Here is a 23,695-nt window from a genome sequence, read left to right on the forward strand (position 1 = left end):
TTGCTGGGGTACGAAACATCAGCGGGAGAGACTGTGGACTCTTTCTGGTTTGAATGTGAGCACACAGGAGAGCCCCGTTGCCACTGCAGTTCCTGTCCTCGGGCAGGCAACCAGTCAATGAACAGGACAGGGGCACCTTACCTTGTGCACACAGGTCTTTGCATTCAGGAAAAACAGCTCCACGGTGGTTTTCTCCTTTAGAAACGATATGCTCTCAATGTAAAACCTGAAAAACAGTACAGGGATTTGTTTCTTCAGATTTGTTTCCTTCTGTTGGCACGAATTCATGTCCTTACTTGGTGTTCCCCTCCAACGAGAGAATTTTGAGGCACAGGCTTTCTTTTCCTCAGGAGCTTCACGGACATATGTGTGCGCATGCGTACCTGCAGATACAGGCTCCTACAGAATGCGTCTGTGTGTTGAGAGGGGAGTTAAGGGAAAATTAAATTCACCCAGCTGCAAACACACACTTGTCTGTGCTGTTCACTCCATGACACAGGTCCTGGGAGTTTCTAATGCCTCAGACATCTTCAAAACAAGTGCAGGTGAGGTGAGAGTGGAAAGGTAAGCAGCCTCAGCTCATACAACATAACTAAACCTACAGGCCTGAAAGTGGCAGAGAGAGAGAGAGAGAGAGAGAGAGAGAGAGAGAGAGAGAGAGAGAGAGAGAGAGAGAGAGACAGAGAGAGAGAGAGACAGAGAGACAGAGAGACAGAGAGACAGAGAGAGAGACAGAGAGAGAGAGACAGAGAGAGAGAGGCACACACACACCCTCCACTCTTCTCCCCTGGACCAGGGGTTTCCCTTGGCTGGAAGCCAAGCTCTCCCAGCCTTCAATCTTGCTCTTTTCTCATACAAATCAGGCTATCTGGGCCTCCTTCCTTCACCCCTTCCTAGGATTTTGCTAATTCAGTCTGTGAGGCCACAGGCTGCAGGTCCCCCTTCCCCTTTCTGAGCTCCACAAAGGCCAGAGGAGGGGCCGAGGCTAAGACTTTTAACAAGGTCAGTTTGCATCCCGGCTGGGCAGGTAGAGACGGCTCTGGGCGGTGAGTGAGCAGCAGTCTGGGGCCCACAGCTGTTCCTCAGCCTTGGATCCTTGCTTGATGAATAATACATGTATAACACAGAATGCCCAGCAGCTCAAACTTAGGTTCGCCAGGAGAACTCCAGCTCAAAGTGGTGTTGGTCAAGACAAACCAGGGCTAGAGTGGTAGAGAAACATATCCTTCACTGTGTAAAATCATAATGACTTGGCACATGTTCCATGTGGGTTTGTTATTGTTCAGTAGTAATGAAACATCTGATGCACAAATACAGCCAAAAAAGACTGCAAAAGGGGCCAGGGACAGAGCTCGGTGGTAGAGCACTTGCCTAGTATGCCCAAGGCCCTGGTTCCATTTCTAGTGTCATAAATAATTTAAAGGCTGTGAAAGATTTTATCACTAAGATGGTAAAAGCATTTGAAAAATTCCATCCCGTAATGATGAATCATCAAGAGAAGTTCCAAAAGGAGAATAAATCCTTTATATTTTTATAGACAGGTTATCTCACTGATGAGTGAGATGAATGAAGACTGAAGCATGTCAGGTTTTGAGGTATAAAAGCAGGGAAGGAAATGAGGAATTTGTGGTAATAGGCTTTAGAATCAGAAAAATCTAGAACATGGAATCCCTCCTCTACCATTTATTAGGTGTGTGGGTGGGGAAAGTTATTTAGCTTCTTTGTGCCTGCCTGCTTTTCTTTTTCTTTCTTTTCTTTCTTTCTTTCTTTCTTTCTTTCTTTCTTTCTTTCTTTCTTTCTTTCTTTCTTTCTTTCCTTCCTTCCTTCCTTCCTTCCTTCCTTCCTTCCTTCCTTCCTTCCTTCCTTCCTCTTTTCAGCACTAGGGACTGAACCCAAGGCCTCCCCACTGAGTTTCACCCCCAGCTCCTTTTAATTTTTTTTTTTTTTAATTTTGAGACAGAGTCTCACTAAATTGCTAAATTGCCTAGGCTGGGCTTGAACTTATGATCCTCCTGCATCAGCCTGCCAGAGTACTGGGATTACAGATATGCACCATCAGGCCTGGCGTCTTTGTGTCTTTTCTAAGATGAGTATCAGGATTATACTGCCTTACAGGGTTCTGGAAAGATTAATTTAAACAATACATGTACAATGCTTAAAAATACATTAATGATTGGTAATAAAATCTTCTTAGCCCAAGAATTTAGAGCCTTGGGTCATGGGGAAAGTTATGTAAGCTAAGATCCCTTGTAATAAAATGGAGGTAATGATGCTTACCTGGAAGGGCTCTTACACAATTTAAATGAATTATATATAATGCGCCCAGTACAATGCCTGGCACATGTAGAAATTCAGCAAATTCCAACTAGTGAGGCTCAGTAAATCTTACATTTTCTTAAAAAGCTTAAAGGATGTGATGGAATTTGAACTGTACTGGAAAGTTAGGAGGACACAAGATGGTGCCAAATATAAAATCCAGATGGCACAGATATTGGAGACAAACAGCATCTTTTCTTGGGACAGTGTGATAAACATTTCTAATTTGGCTTTCACCAGGAGAGAATGTGTCATAATCTGGGTATTCTCCATCAGTTTAGTTTGTTCTACCCTGATCCTCGCTAGCAGGACCAGGGACAATCACCTGACTCGAAGCCCACCGGTAAGCCTAGGAGGGGAGAAAGTGCTCCTCAACAGATGCTTCTTGGACAATGAAGGGACAAACCAGTCACCTGTGCTGTCAGAGAGCCTGAAGGACCAGTCAAGAGGAACTCAGAGGCGGCAGAGAGAGGCAATGACCATAAGCCAGGGAAGAGGGAGAGAGGGGCAAAGAGCAGGAGCTGATAGAGCCAAATCAGAGAGAGCGGAGCCACAGTGACTGGATGCTGGAGCTAGGAAGACCAGAGGATGGCTGCTGTGTAGGGCTAAGATGATCTGCTTCAGCTTCCCTACACCTCACAGACACTTCCCACTCAATTAGATGCTGGGGTTATTTCCTGCTTCACCCTCTGCCCTTTCTTTTGCTTGTTTATTTTGTTTTTTTCACTACTGGAAACTGAACCCAGGGCTTTCAGCTGGGCCACATCCCCAGCCCTTTATACTTTCTGTTTTTGAGACAGGGACTCACTAAGTTGCTAAGTTGCCCAGGCTGGTTTCTAACAGGGAATCCTCCTGCCTCAGCTCCCAGAGTGCTGGGATTATAGGCACAAACCACCATGCCTGGCATCCCTTGTATTTTTTTTTTTTTGGTACTGGGGATCGAACTCGGGTCCTTGCACTTGTGCAGCAGGTGGCAAAACCACTGAGCTAAATCCCTGGCCCCCTTGTACTTTTAATCCCTATCTCTAAGAAGTAGCAGCAGGATCCTGGCTAACATTTACTGGGCTTGTTATTGTGTGTTGGGCAAGGTGTTAAATGCTTCCTGTGTATTCTTTCATTTTTAAAAAAAAATTATTACAACCATTTGGGGCCGGAGATACCTGATATTGCCCCCATTTCATAGATGCAGCCATGGAGTTTAAAGATCTGCCTACAAGACAGAGCTAGGTTTTGATTTGGGTCCACATTATAGTAAAAGACACACTGCCATTAATCCCTCTCAAAATACTCCCCCTGGCTTCAAATACCCTTATCCTGTCACTTTTGCCAATGTCTGAAGCAGTTCTGGAAGTTCTCTTTGGTGAGTGAAGTCCTTTTACAAGGTGTTATGGCTTGTGTCTAGATGTCCCCCCAAAACGAGAGAAAAGTAACTAACACACAAGATGTGATTAAAAAATACAATGAATGCTGCTGCTGCTGAGTGCCATCCAACAGAAAGGCAGGCTCATAAAAACACTACAGTGTCTTCATCTACCTTATTCACTGGATCTGGCACCATGTGACTTTGGACTCTTCCCTAAAGTCAAAATAACCATTAAAGGTAAACATTTTGAATTGATTCAGGACACTGAGGCAGCCACCACAGTGCAACTAAAGACATTCACAAAAGAGGACTTCTAGAAGTGATTCAGAAAGTGGCAAGAATGATGGGATGATTGTGTTCAAAGTGATAATGTAATTTTACTGTTGTAATTTTTAAAAAACTTAAATGCATCATATTTTTTTTAATCACATCTCCTGTGTAGAAGTAGTTCTTTATTGCTTTGCTTCAAAAAGTAAAACCAGAACTGGGCTGGGGATGTAGCTCAGTGGTTTCGCCGCCTGCTGGGCAAGTGCAAGGACCAGAGTTCAATCCCCGGTACCAAAAAAAAAAAAAAAAGTACAACCAGAACTTATAGGCAAAAGTTAGAAAGGGATAAATTTTGCTTTGACTAGAAACCTCTTATAAAGTTAGAGCAGTCTTGGAAAGAAAAAGCTTTCCCAGAGGAGTGACTTTCCTATCCATTCAGGGTCCCTGTCAGATTAGTAGAACTCCAAGTCTGATTTCTACTCCAAGATTCTGTGCTTCCTCCTTTTTCCTTTACTCACCCACTCAACATTTAATGAATACTTGCTATTTGAAAAGAATAATTTTAGATAGTATACCAGTAAATAAGGTACAGCCAATGTCAACAGAATAATCAATTAAAATTAAGCATATATGTTATATGATTATGAATGATTCATTTATCAAAAACTTACTGAATACTTAGTAGGTACCAGACATTGAGAAGAGTTCTGGGAAACCAATAATAATAATGACAATAACGGAAGTGATAAACAGCAACTATTTATCAAAAGCTGTCTATGAACCAAGCACCATACAAGAACCCTCTATCTCATTTAATCCTTTGTTTTTCTCAGTTTAAGAACAGAGGATCAGAGAAGTTAAGTCTAACACAAATGTGCAGATTTATTTGGAGAGAAGGCAGCTAAAATTATGATCTGTAGATGTTCAATGACACCACGCTGTTCTCATACAAAGATCTAGAAGACAAACATGCTGTCCTTCAAAGATCATAAGCCATAAGGGATACAGGTGTATAAATAGTAACAAAGCGATATAGCAATTGCTGCACTGCAAGGGTAACTTTTAATTATTTCCATCTCTAACAGATAAGGATCTTGTTAAAACCATAAGCTCAATGGATTTTCATACTAAGAAAGTTGATGGGGGCTGCCTGTGGGAGATGGCAGAGCACACCCTTCCCTCATCGAGAGCCCCATCTCCCCAGTGTGGGTGGGCATGTGGCCTAAGCTAGGCCAGATAGGTTCTAGTATGACGGCAATGACTTGAAGATCAAAGGTGGCTGAACCCTATCTGCTCTGCCAGCGTTACTTTAATGAAATTGTTCATTGGTTTCTGCTCTTTGGATGCCTTCAGAAGCCCTAGCTCAGCCAGGGCATGGTGGTGCACACCTATAATCCCAGCATTTGGGAGGCTGAGGCAGAAGGATTGCAAATTCAAGGGCAGGCCTGGACTACAGAGGAAATTCCAGGCCAACCAGGAATACAAGACTAGATAATGAGATCCTGTCTCAGAAAATAACAACCCCCTCCCCACCCCGCAAAAAGAAGAAAGAGAAGAATCTCTGATTCCTGACTGTTCCGAGGCCTCTTGGTTTGGTTTTCCTCCACTTGTGTGTATAAATATGTTTGCTACAACTGGTGTCTGTTGCTGTAACCAAAGAATCAAATTAACAGTCTCCTGTGCGAGGGGCAATACAAAGAGTTCTCTGTCATTTCTTTCAACCTCTAGTAAAACCTAATACAGAAGAAAGCAAAGTGTGAACCAACTGTACAGATGAGAAAGTGGAGATAAACAGATATGAAGCCATTTTCTCCAGGCCACACAGCTATGGAGTGCTGGAGCTAAGAGTCAGAGAGAACTGTTTGACTTCTAAGTTCATATTCCAAACCAATACTGACGTAATGCCTTCCTGCAGTGACAATCACACGAAACAGAACACACGTACAGAGCAGGGGGCCCACAAGAGGGATGCAATTGACACAGCTTAGGAACCAAGGAAGAGAACACTGCCAAGATGAAACCCAGCGGAGTCCGTGACACAGGAGAGGGACAACTGAGCAGTCTTAAAGAATGCATGAGTCCACCAGGTGGGGAAGGGAGGAAGGAGAATCCGGGCAGAGGGTACACCAGCCTGACTCATTCTCTTGCCTTCTCTGAGAACTGAGGAAAAGAACCCCACGCAGGTCACTGGGTGGCCCGGCACCAAAGCAATTTGTGGCTCATTCAATTCCGAACAGATACCTTTATACCGGACACAGGGGCCCCTCGTTTCTGAAGTCCAGGCCCCTGACTATATCCTAGTTCCAGTAAATAGGCCCCTATCTAATTTCCCCTCTGCTCTGATGACCTGCCCCAGTGCCTGCTGCCACCAAGGTGTCTGGTTACTGTGCTTTGACTGTACAGACCAGCTCCACCCCTAGCAGGGTCCCTGGACCGACTTCACTTAATGGAGTGTACAGAGTGTATGTAAAGGACACAGGGCCTCAAGCACAATGGCTCTCCAGGCACACCTATCAGCACGTGCCCTGAACTGAAAACAAACCTAGAGCTGCGTGAGCAAAGGGAAAAGATTAACCCGGTCACACAAAATAAAGAGCATCTGTTCCAGCCCTTTATTGCCAAAGATACTGTTTCTTCTCTGCAAGCTTACTGTGAGCGAGTTCACTAAGATTTTTTTTTTGGTAGTGGGGATTGAACTCAGGTCCTTGAGCCTGCGAAACAGGCAGTGGGACAACTGAGCTAAATCCCTGGCCCTAGTTCACTAAGATTTTGTTAAGTTGATGCCCCAGGTTAAATTTTGAGCTTCAGAGCATTGTAACACACACCTGTAATACCAGCACTCTGGGAGACTGAGGCAGGAGGATCACAAGTTCAATCCCAGCCTGGGCAACATAGAAATTTAGTGATAGTGAGACCTTGTCTCAAAATAAAAAAATTAAACAAGCACTGGAGATATAGCTCAGTGTGAGGGCCCTGAGTTTAATCTCTAGCATCACCAAAACCAAACTAAACCAAACCAAAACAAAAAACTCAAAAGATACCCAGCCAAACAAAAAAATTCAGAATTAACTCAGGCTTTCTGAATAGGCACAGGCTTTGAAGAGAAACCTCCAACAGCTTAACAAATGATAATTTCTTAGAAGAGAAATTGTGTGGGGGCATTATATCTCAGTCTTTGAGCTCCTACCCTTCACACCTTCTTCCTTCACTGATGGTTCTCCTAACCACTGATCAGTGATGACAGAACAGCACTTCCCAAAGACATAACAAAGACAATCTGCAGGTTTGGAGGGGAGCAAGCCTGTCAGCTACATGATGAGACGCAGGTGTCAACAAGAAGAGCCCTGCGGGTGTCTGGGTGGGTTATCATTTGAACAGTCACTTACATCTGGGTGACCAACAATGTCATTCTGTGACATTTCTTCAGCATGGTCAGAGTCAACTCTATAAAGTCTATAGATGCTAAGCTCCAACGTTGCTCAGTCTTGGGAGCTTGGGCTCGCTGCTTGGCTCTCAGTGCCTCTCTAACCTCTCCAACCCCCAGACCAGATAAATGGGCACTGTTTTACTTACGTGTAAAATACTGGATGGCACACAGTTCAGCAGCCAATGAGTGGCAGGGATCAATAGTATGTTATTGCTCATTAGCGTGTTACTGATTGGACTTTAATAATAGGCAATGACTTAGGAACATCTTTCAAACTATCAGAAACAATCAGAATGGAAATTTCAAGTATCTTTCCTAAATTCTTTCTCTCAAGGAGGCAAATGCTGCAAAAATGGTTGTTTTAGTACAGAATGGGAAAATATTGCAGAACAAATGCTCTTCTCACCCATTTGTACTTTTCTCCCCAATTAAGCAGATTTTGTTTTCTAGTGCCTTTGCTACATCTGAGTGATAACAATCAAAACCTGAATTGGGCAAAAATTGCTCAATTGTTTTGCATTCTGAACAATGCTGAGCATGTGACTGGCAAGAAGTGAAGGCTAAATGAAAACACCTTGCTCTAGGTTTTGTTTAGCTGTGGTGGGGTAATTTCAAGAACTCAGAGCAGCTGCTGACTCCTATCAGATTCTGATCCACATTCTGAGCAAGGAGATCTCTGTTTATTGCTGCTAATGACCTTGCTCTGGAGTCACAGTCTCACTTTACAATGCATGCTGGTGGCTGCAATGTAATTTAGTTGTATTTCACTTTCTCTAAGCTATTATGGAGTCCAGTGTGTTCCCTTTCATCTCTGGGAGGGGAGCAATCTTGGAGAAATCCCAAGAGAAGCACTATTTGTATCTATTATGTGCTCCCCTCCCAGGAATGCTCTTCCTCCTTTCTGAATTTCCAGACAAGGCAGGAGAGTCAGAGAGGGCCTCCAGATAGCCCTGTCTGAACCTGCCCTCCTGCTCCTCTCTTGCCAGGACTCTTCCTCAGAGTTCTGCATTCTCCGGAAGGGCTGAAGGCTCAGGACAGTGACGGCCTTGCTGTGACCTGTTAGGAACAGGTGGGAGCCTTCCTTCCCAGACACCCTGAAGGGTCAGGGTCCTGCAAATTCCAAGTGCTCACCTCTTCAAAGCTGCCTGCTCCTATCATCCAGGAGGAGAGCAGGGCTGATGCTTTCAGAGGAGTGTGGAGGGAAAGCAGGGAAGGAAAGTCCCACAGGGAGGAAACAGCCTGGTGAAGAAGGAAGATTGATGAGATACTCCAGCCACGGCAGAGGTGAATGGGAAAGACCCAAGCCAGACAGACCCCAAGCTTCCACACTGGAAGGCTGCACATCACACAGAGGGAGGGATGCTCCACCCAGGGAGCAAGTGGCTGAGGCAGACTCTGTTATAAATAACACACACATAGTTAACATGGATTGAGATTCTCCATTATATGTTAACACACATGATCCTTTATCCCCCCTGCCCTAGTAGATAGGCACTATCCCCAGCTCTGTTTCTACAGGTGAGCAAACAGGACCCAGAGGGTGCCAAAAGCCACCTGGCAAAGCAGTAGAAGATGGGGATTACAGACCAAGAGTGATGCTAATGCACGGCTCTCGGTGGCTAGGTGGGGGACTTGGCAGTGTTGAAGATGTGTTTTGATTGTCATGATGGGGGAGCATTACTGGCATCAATGGGTGGGGACCAGGGATCCTACTAAGCATCCTACAGTATAGCATCACTCCCTACCACAAGAATGACCTGGTCCAAAATGTCAGGAGTGCTCCTGTGGAAAAATCATGCACTAGAGGCCAAGCTTTTAAGTTTCTGCTCTATAGCTTCTTCTACACCTTATAACACTAATTCTTTGATGTTACTCTGAGACTCCCATCCTCATTGACCTTAGCCACACACATGCACACTGAAAAATACTTGGCACACTCACCAAAAGACAGGACCTAAAAGTCAGAGAGGAGGGCAAGCAGATTTCTACAATTTCTGATATTTGATCAAGGAGCACATTGAGAATTATAATCCTGTAGAAACTGGAGTCAGGATTGGGGATGAAGTTTGAAGGATTCTGTGTCTTTCTTGAACTCTCAGGGAGATAAGATGCTCACAGATGGAGCCACCCACCAACTGCCTGGAATGAGCAGGCCTTGGCGGGGTAGGGGGGGTGATTTTAAGGTGACTAACAGTTACATCCAGGCTCTAGAATCTCTTCTATCTAGATGGGAGGTGGTGGGAGGGCAGAGAGCTCAGGGTGACTCACACATCCCTCAAGGAGCCTCTCCTGAACCTGGACAGGAGGGATCCATTATTTCTCTGGGCTTTTAAATCACATTTCTTCCTGAAAAGATGACCCCTTCCTGTCCTCTTGTTATTGTAAATCACACACTCTCTGAGAGCTTTTTAGTAACTCATGGCTGTCTAGTCATAAACACTCTATTTCTTTTTTAAAAATTACTCTTCATATTGCATTAAAAAGAAAGATTTACTCAATATGTTTACTGTAGGAAAAAAGCAAAGTCAAAAGAAACAAAATAAGTACCACAATCATTCTAGTCGGAGACTAACATCTGCCAACATTTTACACATTTTTCTATCTGTACAAATATTTTACACAAGAGCTATCATTTGTACATACGTTTTAGTAGTCTAAAACGTAGTCTACTTCTTTGACCCAGAATATATCAGGAGTATCTTCACATCACTGAATCTCTCTCACCATAGTCTCCATGTCTTGTATACATTTGACTCACCTAAAAAAAGTATCTGGTGAAATGATGAGGGCCCCACGCGGTATAGACATGATGTTTCTTTGAGTTAAACTCTTTCTACCAGTCTAGCGTTCCAATTGGGCCTGGTGGCAGGGGCCTGTAATCTGGGCACTCTGGGGGCTGAGGCTAGAGGATCACAATTTCAGGCCCAGCGTGGGCAATTTAGCGACTTAGCAAGTCCCCATCTCAAAATAAAAATATGTGCTGGGAATGTATGTAGCTCATTGTGAATGTCCTGGGTTCAATTCCCCATACAGGAAAACAAAGCTAATGTTCCCAAGCCAGGGCAGTGACTGCCCTTCAGAGGCTCCTGATTTTCAGCAACTCTGACAAAAGGTAGTGGTCTTCTCCCTTGTCTCCTACTGGAATTCTACACTAGGATGGAGAGTTCTCAGTTTGCAGCACCACAGGCAACTCTTAAAATCCTGGGAAAAGAGACCTGGAAAGTGAGGGAGGAGAAGGAGAAGGGGGAAGGAAGACTGTCAGGAAAGGGGTGGGGGAAGCAGAGCTATTCAAAAGAGCAAGGGATGAAAGACACCAACCAAAATCCCCGAGTGGCAGGAGCTGGGTGGTACCAGCCTGAGAGTCCCACTGCTCTCCTGGGAGGGCAAGGGAGGTTTCCAGCCAGGTCAGGCCAAGTCCCCACACTTGGATTTAAATGCCTGCCTGATCACTCACTATCAAGCTTTTCAAATGCTCACATCTGTGCTGCATTACCCAGGAGGCCCATGTGTTCCAGGAAGATAATTTACAGCTGTAAGATAACAACCCCCAGCCTGCAGAAGTCCCCAGAAACCAGAAGAGTTTGGACTCATGAGGAAATGGAGTGCTGGTTAAATAAATTAAAGTACGCAAATAAATTATTGTGTGTCTATACACATACAGGTTGCACACATATTTAGCATGTATCTGGGAAACTTTAGAACCCGAGAAAAGGCATATATTTGATGCTGAAACATGAAGGGAAAGCTTGGGCCTCACCTTCCATGGTTTTCTGTCTGCCCAAGCAGACTATGTTTCCAAGCTGCTCGCTACATGGCCGGGGTATAAACCAAAGACTCTGTGCCACTCACATCTGTAGGACCTCAGGGTCAGCTTAGGAGTAAATGAGATGACACCTGTCAACTATTTAGCCCAGTACCTGTCACAGGGTTTATGGAGATTGAACCCAGAGCTTCCACATCAGCTATATCCTCAGCCCTTGTTACTTATTTATTTTTATTTTGAGACAGGTTCTCACTAAGTTTCTAAATTGTCAGGCTGAGTTCCAACTTGCAGTCCTCCTGCCTCTGCCTCCCAGAGTGCTGAGATTACAGGAGTGAGCCAGCACATGTGGCTGTGAGAAAACTTTTGAGAGCAAAACTGGGTGGTACTTTTCTTTTGCATAAACCTTACAACTAATATATATATATGTATTTTTTTTCTTCATTTGCATGAGGTTTGCAGTCATTTTGTGTCCCCTGCTCTCTCTTGAATTCTCACAATGGACCTGCCGGGACTACATTCCCCACCTCCAGTGACTGTGGAGTGGAGGAGACAAGGTCTGGTCCACCCTACTTGCTTTTTGCAGGGACCCACAAAACAGTTTCCTAATGAGCCCCACGGCATCCTCCGTGATTCCACCTACTCTATCCTCAACACTGAGACAGGGTGAATGTTTGAAACAGAAATCAGACGACAACTCTCTGCCGCACCAAACCGCAGGTCCCAGTGCTCTGCTGCCCAACCCCGTGCTGTTTCCTTCACCTCTCCTTTCTGTGGGTTTTCTCCAGCCACACAACGCCTTCCTAGGGTTGGTATGCAGCAGGCATGCTCCTGCCGCAGAGCTCATATGCCTGCTGGTCTCTCTCAGCCTGTTGGTCTTGGCCTGAAGTAAACTTCCCAGAGGTATGCACTTCCTGCCTCATCTATCTGTCTGCTCAGTGCCAGCTTCTTGAGATGTTGACTTGGACCATTCTATTAAAATGACAGTCCTGGTTTCGTCAACATTCGTGATTCCTCCTTCCTAGTGAATTTTTCCCCCCAGAATACCACCCATTCTGCTTTCTCCAAATTGGAGGCTAGAAACCCATCAAGAAGTGGCTGACTTCACAGAGGCGTGTGACAACCTTTTGAGAAGCTACCGTATTTATTTAGTGATGGCCTCCTCCCACTGGGCTATTAACAACAGCAGGACTGTGTCATTCTCTTTGGCCACTGCTGTATCCTCAGCATCTGTGTAGCATGGGGCCAGACACATGGTAGGAAGCCAGTAACTATTAGCAGAAGAATGAACAAACTGAGAGCACAGGGAATCCATGTATTCATTAGTCTTGTGCACTGTTGTTCTCCTAAGAGCTGAAACAGCATGGAACACATTGTAGCTGGTCAATAAGTAGTGAATAAAGCAAGCAAGGAAGAAATGATTCTTCACAGCTTGGTGTAGCTCCTCCCAGACATTTTCTTAGCCCTCACAGATTTATATATATTTGTAAAACATACCAACTTAAAAATAAAACCTAATATGATAACTTGAACTTCTTCCCATGGCATAAGTATTGTCTACACTATATTTGACTACTTCTGTTCACTATCTTTTCTTTGCTGATATAACACATCTTGTCACCCAAGAGCCGAGAGACAGATACACGACAACACCTGATAACAATGACTTACTGAAGTAGTGATTTATAAGGGGACAGACAGGTGGAGAGAGGTCCTGGCAATGTACTCTTCCCCGACGGCACACTGTAGCAAAATCTAGGCCAGGAATGAGAACAAGTTGGGGGATTTGGGGCCAAAGGGGAGTCATTGTATAGTTTGAAAAATTTCCCAGGATGATTTGGATGAGCCCCAGCATCTCCTGGAAAAACTCTGAAATGTAATGCAATGCACTTTTTTTTAAAAATCTAATTGTTTTTCTTAAAGTGATTCATTGTTCACTGTTAAAACACCATAACTTACTGACCCTATCTGCATTGTTGGCATTTGGATATTGGTAAATGTTTGCATTACAAACAACAGTGATGCAGATCCCTGTAACAGGAAACCCCTGGAGGGAATCCTTTCTCGCTGTGTGTTAACTACTCCATGACCACACACCACAGTGTTGGTGGCTGAGGGACTCTGGGCTCTGGGCTCCAGCACACAGAGCCATATGGGTGACAGAAGGAGAAGGTGGCCTGATCTTGAGAGGTCCCCTGCACTTCAGAGGCTCTTATGATGATCAAACATCCAAAGAGAACCAAATCACATATTTTGTTCTATTCTTTTGCCGTCACAGACAACCCAGAGAGGGTAGCTGGTGGTGTCTCCTGGGATGAAAACACAACCAATTCTGTTTTCTCCTAATGGGAGGCAACTGACTTCACAGAGCCATGTGACAACCCCATTCATTCACCCTGCCCAGAGCTAGGTTCCTCTCAGTGACCTCTGTCAGTTCACCTCATTCTTTGGTGTGTGGTTTTGCTTTATCATTAATTTAAATGGAGTAACAACAATTACTTAATTGGAATAATAACAAAGACTATAATGATCTCTCTAGTCTGTTGGAGAAGAATTAAGTGAATAATTAAAACCTTGATAAGCATTTCAAATATGCAAGTAGTTAAGGGAAAGTATACTGTAAAGCCAAGTGATTATGGGACACTCTCCAGATAAGACTAAGTAGGTGTGGAGGCTCCTGCCCAAGCGGCAGGCCACTCTGGAATCCCAGGAACCTGCTGGTAAAGATAGAGCAGCCTTAGGAATGACTGACCAGGAAGGAATACAGGGTTTCCTCCTCTGGTGTTTTCAGACCCAGGATAGACCAGATAACAGCTAGCAAAGAACAGGTACACAAATCTGGTTACTAAATAAACAGTACTAGTGAGACTCTCCAAGGACATGTGCTTTCACTCACTCATGACACTAACAAACATATGCACCAAGTCAAAAGTGCAAGGATATTAACTGCAGCCTAACTTTAACATAAATCATTGGAAATAGCCTGAGTGCTGAGTAGGAGACTAGAGACTGAATTATGGAAGTGAGAAGAAATAGATTATTGTTGTTGTTTCTGTTATTACTGAGGCACTGGGGATTATACCCAGGACTTTCACACTGAGTTTTATAGGTAGTCTTCTTTTCAGATTTTGAGACAAGGTCTTCCTATGCTGCCTAGGCTGGACTCAAACTTGGAATCCTGCTACCTCAGCCTCCCAAGTGCCAGGATTACAGACATAAGCCAGCCTGTCACACCAAGAAATAGATGGGGAGGGCCGGGGATTTAGCTCAGTGGTTTCGCCGCCTGCTACGTAAGCGCAAAGACCCGAGTTCGATCCCCGGTACCGGGAAAAAAAAAAAAAAGAAATAGATGGGGAAGTGGACATCAAAGGCTTGTGAAGAGTACTTCACCTTTTACTTTGCACATTCACATAGTTTGAAAGGTTTAGAGCAATAATGTAATTCATTGTGAAAAAACGTATTTTGTTTATACTGAAGTGTTTTCCTTACATAAAACAAACTTTTCTATTCTCTGACTCTTGATTAATAGTTAATATGTAACTTTTCCACTTGCTGGTGGTTATTTTTCTCCATTTCCAAAGAGTGAAGCATTCATGTCATATTTTTTCAGGGAACTCTGATGTTTTTCCTTTAGTATTTCTGTGCACTTTTTCATACTGTGATATGTTCCCACACAAATTATCACTATGTGTCCTCCTTCCTGGGTTTTAAAACTATAACTTCTGAGGAATGGGGGTGTAGCTTAGAGGTACTGCATATGTCTAGCCTGTGTGGGGCCATGGGTTTGATCTGTAGCACCACAAAAGAAAAAAAAAAAAGAGGAAAGAAAAGAAAAAGAAGATTCCTGGTAGGAGAAAAATTGAATTTGGGGATTGTTGTCAACACTTTATTTGCTGAATAAGAAAGAGCAATCCTCTATAATCATCATCAATTCATAGATACTTTAAAAAATGTAAGGACGTATTATTCTCACCTTTCAGATTTCATGAAGCAGACTAGATTAAAGAAAAACTAGCCAGGCATGGTGTGCACACCTGTAATCCCAGAACTCAGGGTACTGGGCAGGGGCTGAGGCAGGAGGATCACCTCGAGTTCCAGGCCAGCCTGGACTACATAGTGAGACCCTGTCTCAAAAAACAACCCCCCTCCAAAAAAAAAACAAAAACCAAAACAAAAAATATTTTCCAGGTCATTACAGAAAATAAAAGAAACCTTCTACTATTATGATATAAAACAATAGCATTTTTATTGTCCAAAAATTAACATGATCTCAGAATAGGCCATTCTTCATGTTGATATAGGTTTATGAAAACAAACTACATTGGTGAGAAAGCTACCACCTTAGCTTGTTTTTTAAGGTTATATTTGGCTGCAGACCAGGAAATGAAATTTATTATGAAATTCTTATCAAATTTAGGATGAGGAGAGAATGCCAGAACTTAGGAAGGGGCTTTCAGCTCAACTGGTAATGTTTTGTATATTACATGAGCTAAGTAGAGGAACATGGGTGTGACTCCTTCCAGTGATCCACTTATGCTAGGTGGCAATAATTAATGCTAATATTCCCACCATAAGCTGGCTCTGCAAAACCACTGAATTGGTTAAATGCATCCTCTTCAGGACATGGTTAAGGCATTTGCCCACACAGCACTCAGAGAACAAGTCAGGGGTCCCAGGAATTGTTTTCAGCAGTCTCTCTGCATGCAAACAGAGCTCTGACCTCTGAACTGTTAAGATAATTCTTCCCATGAGCATTTGTATATGCTTTGTCTCCCATTCCAATTAAAGCATAAGACTGTATAAAATTCAATTATTTCCAAGTCTCTAGAAAACATTACTCTAATACAAAACGTAACAGCAAATGCTTGCCATGTTTCAAATAATAGGAATCCTGAGAGCATATTAAGAAACAGGCTTATATATTAAAATATATTACTCATGTTTTTCAGCCTTAAATTGATCTTAGAGGCTTTGAGGAATCAAGAAAGGTGATTTTATCCTTTATATTCAAAGAAAAGAGCTCTACACAGTATCTACGGTAACTTGGTCCTTAGACCAAGGCAGTAGAGAACCCCTTCCATATGATGTTTTGATGGGTCTCTTCTTTTTATCTCTGATCATCGGAAAATGTTAAAAGATAATCCCATTAGAACAAAAGAAAAGGGGTGCTGGATACGCTCCTGCATACCCACCTGACAGCGAAGTGCAAAGCTGCTGGGCCTGGCTTCTTGGGCAAATCATGGTCAAGAACCCGGTGATCTAACTGCAGCCAGTTCTGCTGACCTCTGTGAGAGCAAAGCAAAGAAAGGATTCAGGGAACAGCTTGCTAACACACAGTGTGGGCAAAGCTGGAGGGAAACAGCTACTTTGAGACACTAAGGGAGAGAACCACCATTGCAAATCACAGACACGCCTGCCTCTGACCCAGCATTTCCAATTCCAGGAGTTTATGGAGATAGCGTGTGCATTTCAAAAATGATCTATACACAAACTCACTCACCATAGCATTACCGGCATTTGCAAAAGGACTAGCAATCACCTGAATGTCCTGTAGGGTTTTGTTAAAATAATTATCCACAGCTCTACGCTGAGCTAAAATGCAGTCTTAAATAGGCTGCAGAGCCTGTTTATAAGTTATTATGAACAGTTTTTGAGATACAATATTAAATTTTTAAAAAGCAAGATAACAATAACAATAAGTATAGTATATTCTATACATTAATTAAAAGACTTGATATATAGGTGCATCCATATATAAAAATTCTCTTAGAGGATAAGAAACTGGTAATGCTGGCTACTTTGGGGAGGTCACAAACTGAGCAACATTTATTAATCTTTAAATTCTTATTAAATATGAAATACTTTAGTCAAGAAGGGGAAAACTTCTGGTTTAATGAAATCAAACAGACACAGATCCCAATATCACAGCCTTTAAAAATGTACAGGACAAATATTCTCTGCTCTTTCTGTTATGTACATTATGGACTTACTAATATTTAGGCAGCTGTTTATTTACTCAAGAGCTTCACCAAGTTCATGGGTGTAAATAGCTTTCTCTAGATTTTCACCTCTGAGGGATCAAAAGAGTTGATGACACTGTGGATTGCTTTCATGACTTTTCCAAGGTTGTCCAACTAGTCCATGCATTTTAGAGACCACTTTATTTGCTTACATAAAGTTCAATTTAAAAACATGCTGATGCGGTGTCAATTTGTAGCAAAATCTATAATGGACTGGAAGGCATTTTTCAACTTATTTTGGTCCTTGAGTAAATAATATAAAACAACATCAAGCTTGGTGTCTAATCCCAAGCAGTCTGGGAGGCTGAGGCAGGAAGAATGTGAGTTTAAACCCAGCCAGGGCAATTTAGTGACCTAGTGAAACCCTGTTTAAAAAGAGTTGCTGGGGATGTAGCTTAGCTCAAAGGCCCTGGGTGCAATCCCCTGTACTGGAGGAAAAAAATCAGAAAATTTTAAGCTATATTCATAAGTAGATAGGAAAAACAGATATAGTATTCTTTATTGAATAACTACTCTTTGTTCACCATTTTAGAACTTTTTACCTATTAAAGTGATACTTTACACAAAGTCTGCAAGGATAGTGGCAGAGCTGGGATTTGAACCCAGACTTCCAAAACAGGAGAAAATGAAACTAGAGGGTTAATTAGCATTTATAATAACTTTAGGTCAGTCTCTGTCACTTACCAATTTTAACACTGGAAAAAAATGTGTCTTTGTTTCCATAGTTACAAGATAAGGCTGCTCATAATTACCTCTAGATTTGCTTGGAGGGATAGTATAAAGATAAATAAACTGATATACATAACGTAAGAACATCTTAAAACTACTGCTTTCGTGTGTAAGGGAATGGGGGTAAGTTTAAAGAGTTGAAATTAAGGAATTCTTACACTATATTTCAAGTTTAGGATACCACTGATATTTATTTAGAAAGGGCAACACTACATAGTTCAGGCTGGCCTTGAAGTCACTATGTAGCCCAGGCTGGCTTCAAACTTATGGCGATCCTCCTGCCACAGCCACCCGGAGTGCTGGGATTACAGGTGTGTGCTACTATGCCCAGCAGGATGACATTGATTTAAAGACATCCGAATTTGAGATGTTCAAATGTGTGTCTTAAAACACACAAAATACTGTATTGTCCAGTATCTGGTCTCAAAAGTTTTCTTACGACAAATGGAACTAACTTTGGATTGTCCTTTATTCTTTTGTTGTTGAAAAGATGTGGTATCATTTAAAATGCACAATTTATATGAACTTGCATGGGTAAGAATGAGAGAAGCAAGTTTACAATAACATATACAACACAAACCAATTAGGGTAGCCACAGAAGCACAGTTAAAACAGTATTAAATATGGATGAAAAGTTTTAGGTATAGTTCTGGTGAGATTTAAAGCCAATTATTAAGATGAGTTATCTCGGGCCAGGATTTAGCTCAGTGGTTTCACCGCCTGCTGCGCAAGCACAAGAACCCGAGTTCCATGCCTAGTACCAAAAAAAAAAAAAAAAAAAGATGAGTTATCTCTAGTGAACAAACTACGATTGGAATGGGAAGTAAGCAAAAGGGATTGGCTTCAACTATGACATTCAACATTTCTCTAAAAAGAGGTCTATGTGTATGTAACATAAAATGGTTTTAAAACTGTATACTAGAGCTGGGCATGGTGGTGCACCCCTGTGATCCCAGCACTCGAGAGGCTGAGGCAGGAGGATCACCTCGAGTTCGAGGCCAGTCTGGGCTACATAGCGAGTTCAGGACCAGCTTGAATTACAAAGGAAGACCCTGCCTCAAAAAAACCAATAAATAAAAATTAAAAAGTATATGCTAGAAATTAGACTTTTAAAGTCTGTAATCTCACTATGAAGAAAAAGTCCTGAAGACAAAAAAAAAATATTACCCATAATTTTACCACTGAGATATCATTAAGGTGATTTATTGCTTACAACCTGCTTATTTTAAGTGTTTTCATAGCAAATATAACAGATCTAATCACCTTAAAAAGACAGACATATCTGACCCTATCAGGCTGTGCAGACCAACCGAAAAACCAAACTTATTTTTGGACAGAATTACATTAATGGGAGATATGTCACTTCAGGCTACGGAAGGGACCGATCAGAAGTCACAGTTGTTGTTGTAAAGCCTATTTGTCATTTCCTCATAAAGAAATCTTACTCAGCACTCTTTCAAAACATGGAAGGGAGAAAAAAACATGGAAAGGGAAAAACATGAAATGGGGGAAGTGATAAAAACCATGACAGGGATCTACAGGGGCCGCCACCTCAGGAGGGCGAGACTGCCCTCTAGGGGAGGGAGATACACCCTGCACTCAGATCTCAAAGGCGCTGGGTACAGTACAGTATCATCTGGGAAATCATCCCTTCTCTCTAATCCCCCCCTGGATTTGTTCCTGCTGGCTGTCATTACTAACCCCGTTATGTAACTGCAGTCTATTTTTCCGTTTCTGCCCTTGGTCTACAGGCTGGGGTATAGACACTAGCTAGTTTCGTTGACCAAATGTCACATGTAGCTCCGGGTTACTCTAAAAAAGTTCACCAAAGGCACAAGGCTGATGTGGCATCTAGGATGGAAAAGGCCATTCAGACAGCACCCTGGAAGGGATCCGACTCGTTGGTTTCATGTGAGTGGAGGAGGGGAGTGCTGAAAAATGCTTTCCAAATATATTTACCAGACGAAGAAAAAAAAAACAAACTAGCCTTGTGACTAAGACATTCCAGGGAGATACCTTTAGACATAAGCAATTTTCCAGGCCTGTTCCCCAGCCAGGTGGAAATGGCAAATTCTTCCCTCCCTTCCAAAAGCCAACTCATACTTCCCAAAGTAAATGTAGCCAGAGCTAGAAATAGATGGTGGTGTCACCTGCAGGGGAGAGCTGGGTGGGGAGGACATGTTGGGGCCAGAGTGGAGGAAAGTCGGAGCCTTGCCTGTGGGATCCCCAGCAGATACCTGGGGGGCGAGGTTGGCCAATCTTCTGCTGATACCGTTTAGAGAGGAATCCCCTGCCAGATGAGGCTGGCCCGGGTCCTCAAGGTTAGTCATTCCCATCACTCCTTTGCTTTCTGAAGAAGTCTGACTGCCTGACATATGCACGGTCTGGCTGTTGTTCACCAGAGCTCAGAGCTTTCCCAGAAGCTCTCAGGTGACCAGAACCTTCTTTACCAGGCCAGCATGAGTCCTGCAGCCTGAGGACCCTTTGGCACTGTGCTCATAAATCTGTTCCTCCACTGTGTGGCACATTCCAGCCTGGGAGTGGCTACCCCATCTCCGTGACTCACAGGGTCACCTGTGATTTTGTCCTGTGCTCACCTCTTCCGCCATGATTGGGCTGGTATCTTCACACTGGGTAAATGCTTCGTGTGTCCGTGCCTCTTTCCCAAAATGACTTTTGCCTGCAAGGCCGTGTCCTCTCCCTCCCATCTAAAGTCCACCTGCTAGGTCACATTCTAGTGACCCTCCTGTGAGAAGGTCAACCTGTCCCCCTGCACCCCTCTGCACAATCTCTTATTGCCATGACTACTAACAACAGGAAGTGGGCGCCCTTTCACTGCGTGGCTGTGCTGTGGCTCCACATATCTGATTTGGTGGACTAGTAGTATTACCCCCAGTACCCTACTATAGATGCCCTATGTGGTACTTACTATATAGGTACTATTATGATGTCCAAAGTACAGATGAGAAAACTTGAATGTCAGTGATGTCAAATAACTGCCCTAAAATCACATAGCTACTAATATTCTATCATGTCTCCCTTTGCCTTCATTTGCCCTCATCTTTTTGTTTTTATTTTTGTCTTTTGGTAATGGGGATCAGGGTCTCACTAAGTTGTCAAGTTGCCCAGCTTGGACTCAAACTTGTGACCTTCCTGCCTCAACCCCCACAGGAGCTGGGATTACAGGTTCACTACTGGCAAGTAGTCATTTTGGGGCAGTGATTGACTATGGCCATAGGCCTGGCAATGAGGGGAAGAATCGGGACTGTATACAGTAAGGAAGCAGGCTTCTGCAGAATTGGTTTCTGCTTTTTACTGGGGGTCACCTCGTAGACACCATTCTAGCCACTGTGTTTAAAATTGCCCCTGCCCACTTTTCCTGATATGGCTTCTCATTTTGTTCTTCAGTTACAATTGTGCTGTTTTCTCATTTATCTATGTTTGCTTGCTATGGTAGATGACATCCCTACAACAGAAACTCCATGCAAGCAGAGACCTTGTCTGTGACACTTGCAGCTGAATCCCTGGACATAGAGCAACATCTGGCCTTTAGTGGGTACTCAAGAAGTATTTGTTGAACAAATAAATGATTCTAGTATTCATGCTTTTAGTCTCCACTCTATGTGACCTTCTCCTAAATTATAGTGCTTATAGCAATTACAGTTTATACTATATCAGTTAGCCATTATGTATTTATGGCTTTATGTCTTGTACTGTTTGCTATTCTTTCATTTACTTCCAGGTTCAACTGTGCGCGTGTGTGTGTGTGTGTGTGTGTGTGTAATCATAGATTCACATGAACTGGTTTTGGCTTTCTGGCCAGAACTGTGGCCAGAGAATAGTTGCATTTCCCATTTCACCCAGCAGAGGGAAGATCATGGAACGTCTTTCAAATCGTGAAAAGATGTTTCTGTGCATCATAGGAGGTAGGTGATGCTCAGTTATTTTCGTCTGCTTTGCTGCACCATATTAAGGAAACATCATGAATTGAGAACCCAAGTTTTCAAGGTTTTCTACATTTCCTAACAGTTGCCTGACTTTTACCCGGCCAAAGTCTGCAGGGCTTTGTGTAGTCCAGGTCCTGAGGCTGTTGGCATTGCCTAGAGGTCCTAGGGTAATAGCCCACCCAGGCTGGAAATAGCTAGAAGCCACCTGGTGTTGAAAACAAATTAACTCCTTCTTGAAATTATTTTCCACCTGGTTGAACTCAAGTAATGAGAAAACACTTAAACTGAGTCATGGAAAGAATGCTGGGGCGGTTGGCCAACATATTTTGTGTCTGGAACATATTTTCTTAAATTTTAATATTTAAGGAACTTTTTGGAAATTATATCCAGACAGGGGAAGGATTTCTCTGATAATATATCCGGTCATATAAAATATAGACAAATTAGGCTGCCATGAGACAGACAGACATACAAACACACACACACATACACACACAAACAACATAAAGAAAAGAGCTTGTAACTCCAAACATACTCACTGACATAGAGTTTTAAATTTTTAGGGATTTGTTCTTCCATATTGTACCAGCCTCATTTCATAGACGATTTAAATTGTTGAGAAAAATATATGGATACACATATATCCATACACACAATATCCAACAACTTAGAGTATCAAATAGAAAAAAATAAATAGGAAAAAAAAGAAGAAAAGGAAGCCAAAAGGGCAATATAAAGCAGACCTAAGTTTCTGTCAGGAAGTTCATTCCATATTAAACTATACACATATTTTTTAGATGGGCCACACATATGTCTTTAAGCTTTATTGTCACCGACACTATCACATTAATTTAGTTTCAAGATGAGTGAAGAAAAAGTTACTATTTCTATCATTGATACATGAACTAAATTAGCAAGCCCAACCACATTCAGAAGCATGTAAAAACAGACTGCAGCTGAGAGTTATAAATTTGTTACCATAAATTTCTACAATACTTAGATAATATTTTGAGTTTTTCAAAGGCTAATATTCCTTTTCTTCTCCCTTTGCAATTGTTCTGGGGGAAAAAAAATCCTGTATTAAAAAATCTTTAAGGAAGAAATCCTCAAGTCCTTAAAGTGGTTTTTGTTTGTTTGTTTTTGTTTTTATTTTTGTTAAGCATGAATGAAAGCCAGTAGGTAGTCCCAGCAAAAAGTAAATAAATGAAAACTGTTAAAACACTTACGTGTCATCTATAAATGTTATTCCAAAATATTCCTTTTCTTTCAGGTTGAAATGCGAAGCCACGAGGTCCAGCAATTCCCTCGATAAAAGTTTGGGCTGTTAAAATAAACAATCTGATTAGAAGCGATTTGGTTACCTCTTGCTTATATTGGTGCCACTTTCTTTGGCCCTACATAGTTTAAGGAAATTTTTGCTTGCTGTTGTTTTTCTCCAATTTTTTTTTTTTTTTTGGTACTGGGGATCAACTCAGGACCTTGCGCTTGCAAGGCAGGTGGTGGAACCACTGAGTTAAATCCTCGGCCCTTGCTTGCTGTTGTTTTTAAATACCTGCCCCCATTTGCAGATTAGGTTCAGCCACTGTAGGTTTTTCTTGAAGAGTTCTGGGAAGGAGCAGAGATGGGACCAGGAATATCAGTGAGATATTTGATATTTCATGGATTTGCAATTCCCCTGAGTACCTTACTTTTTCCCCCTCTAAGGTAACAGAGTGCTTACTAATATGTTGGTGTTTGGAAAAAATACTCCTTTATGTGTAGCATGATGCTAGTGACCAAGGTGAGGAATATTAAACACTTCACTCCTAGTTGCCTGCAATATCACAAAAGATTGTAGGAATAATTTTGACTGGTGGTGACCAGTCA

The 23,695-nt window shown here is 42.5% G+C and overlaps 1 protein-coding gene across 8 annotated transcripts in view; it reads right to left on the reverse strand.

The window, feature by feature from the left end:
- Frmd4b (FERM domain containing 4B) overlaps positions 1-23,695 on the reverse strand; it is a 351,908-nt gene that overhangs the window by 104,609 nt on the left and 223,604 nt on the right. For all 8 annotated transcript variants that reach the window (XM_087182007.1, XM_087182006.1, XM_004854187.4 and 5 more), the window contains 3 exons: positions 23,056-23,150; positions 16,326-16,418; positions 142-226 (listed from right to left, as the gene is read on the reverse strand). In XM_087182007.1, coding sequence (XP_087038133.1) covers positions 142-226; positions 16,326-16,418; positions 23,056-23,150 — 273 coding nt within the window. The remainder of the gene's footprint in view (positions 1-141; positions 227-16,325; positions 16,419-23,055; positions 23,151-23,695) is intronic.

This window comes from Heterocephalus glaber, unplaced genomic scaffold, assembly GCF_053883595.1.
Source record: "Heterocephalus glaber isolate CG9 unplaced genomic scaffold, H.glaber_assembly_v1.0 deba00001472, whole genome shotgun sequence".
NCBI classification, from domain to species: Eukaryota; Metazoa; Chordata; class Mammalia; order Rodentia; family Bathyergidae; genus Heterocephalus; species Heterocephalus glaber.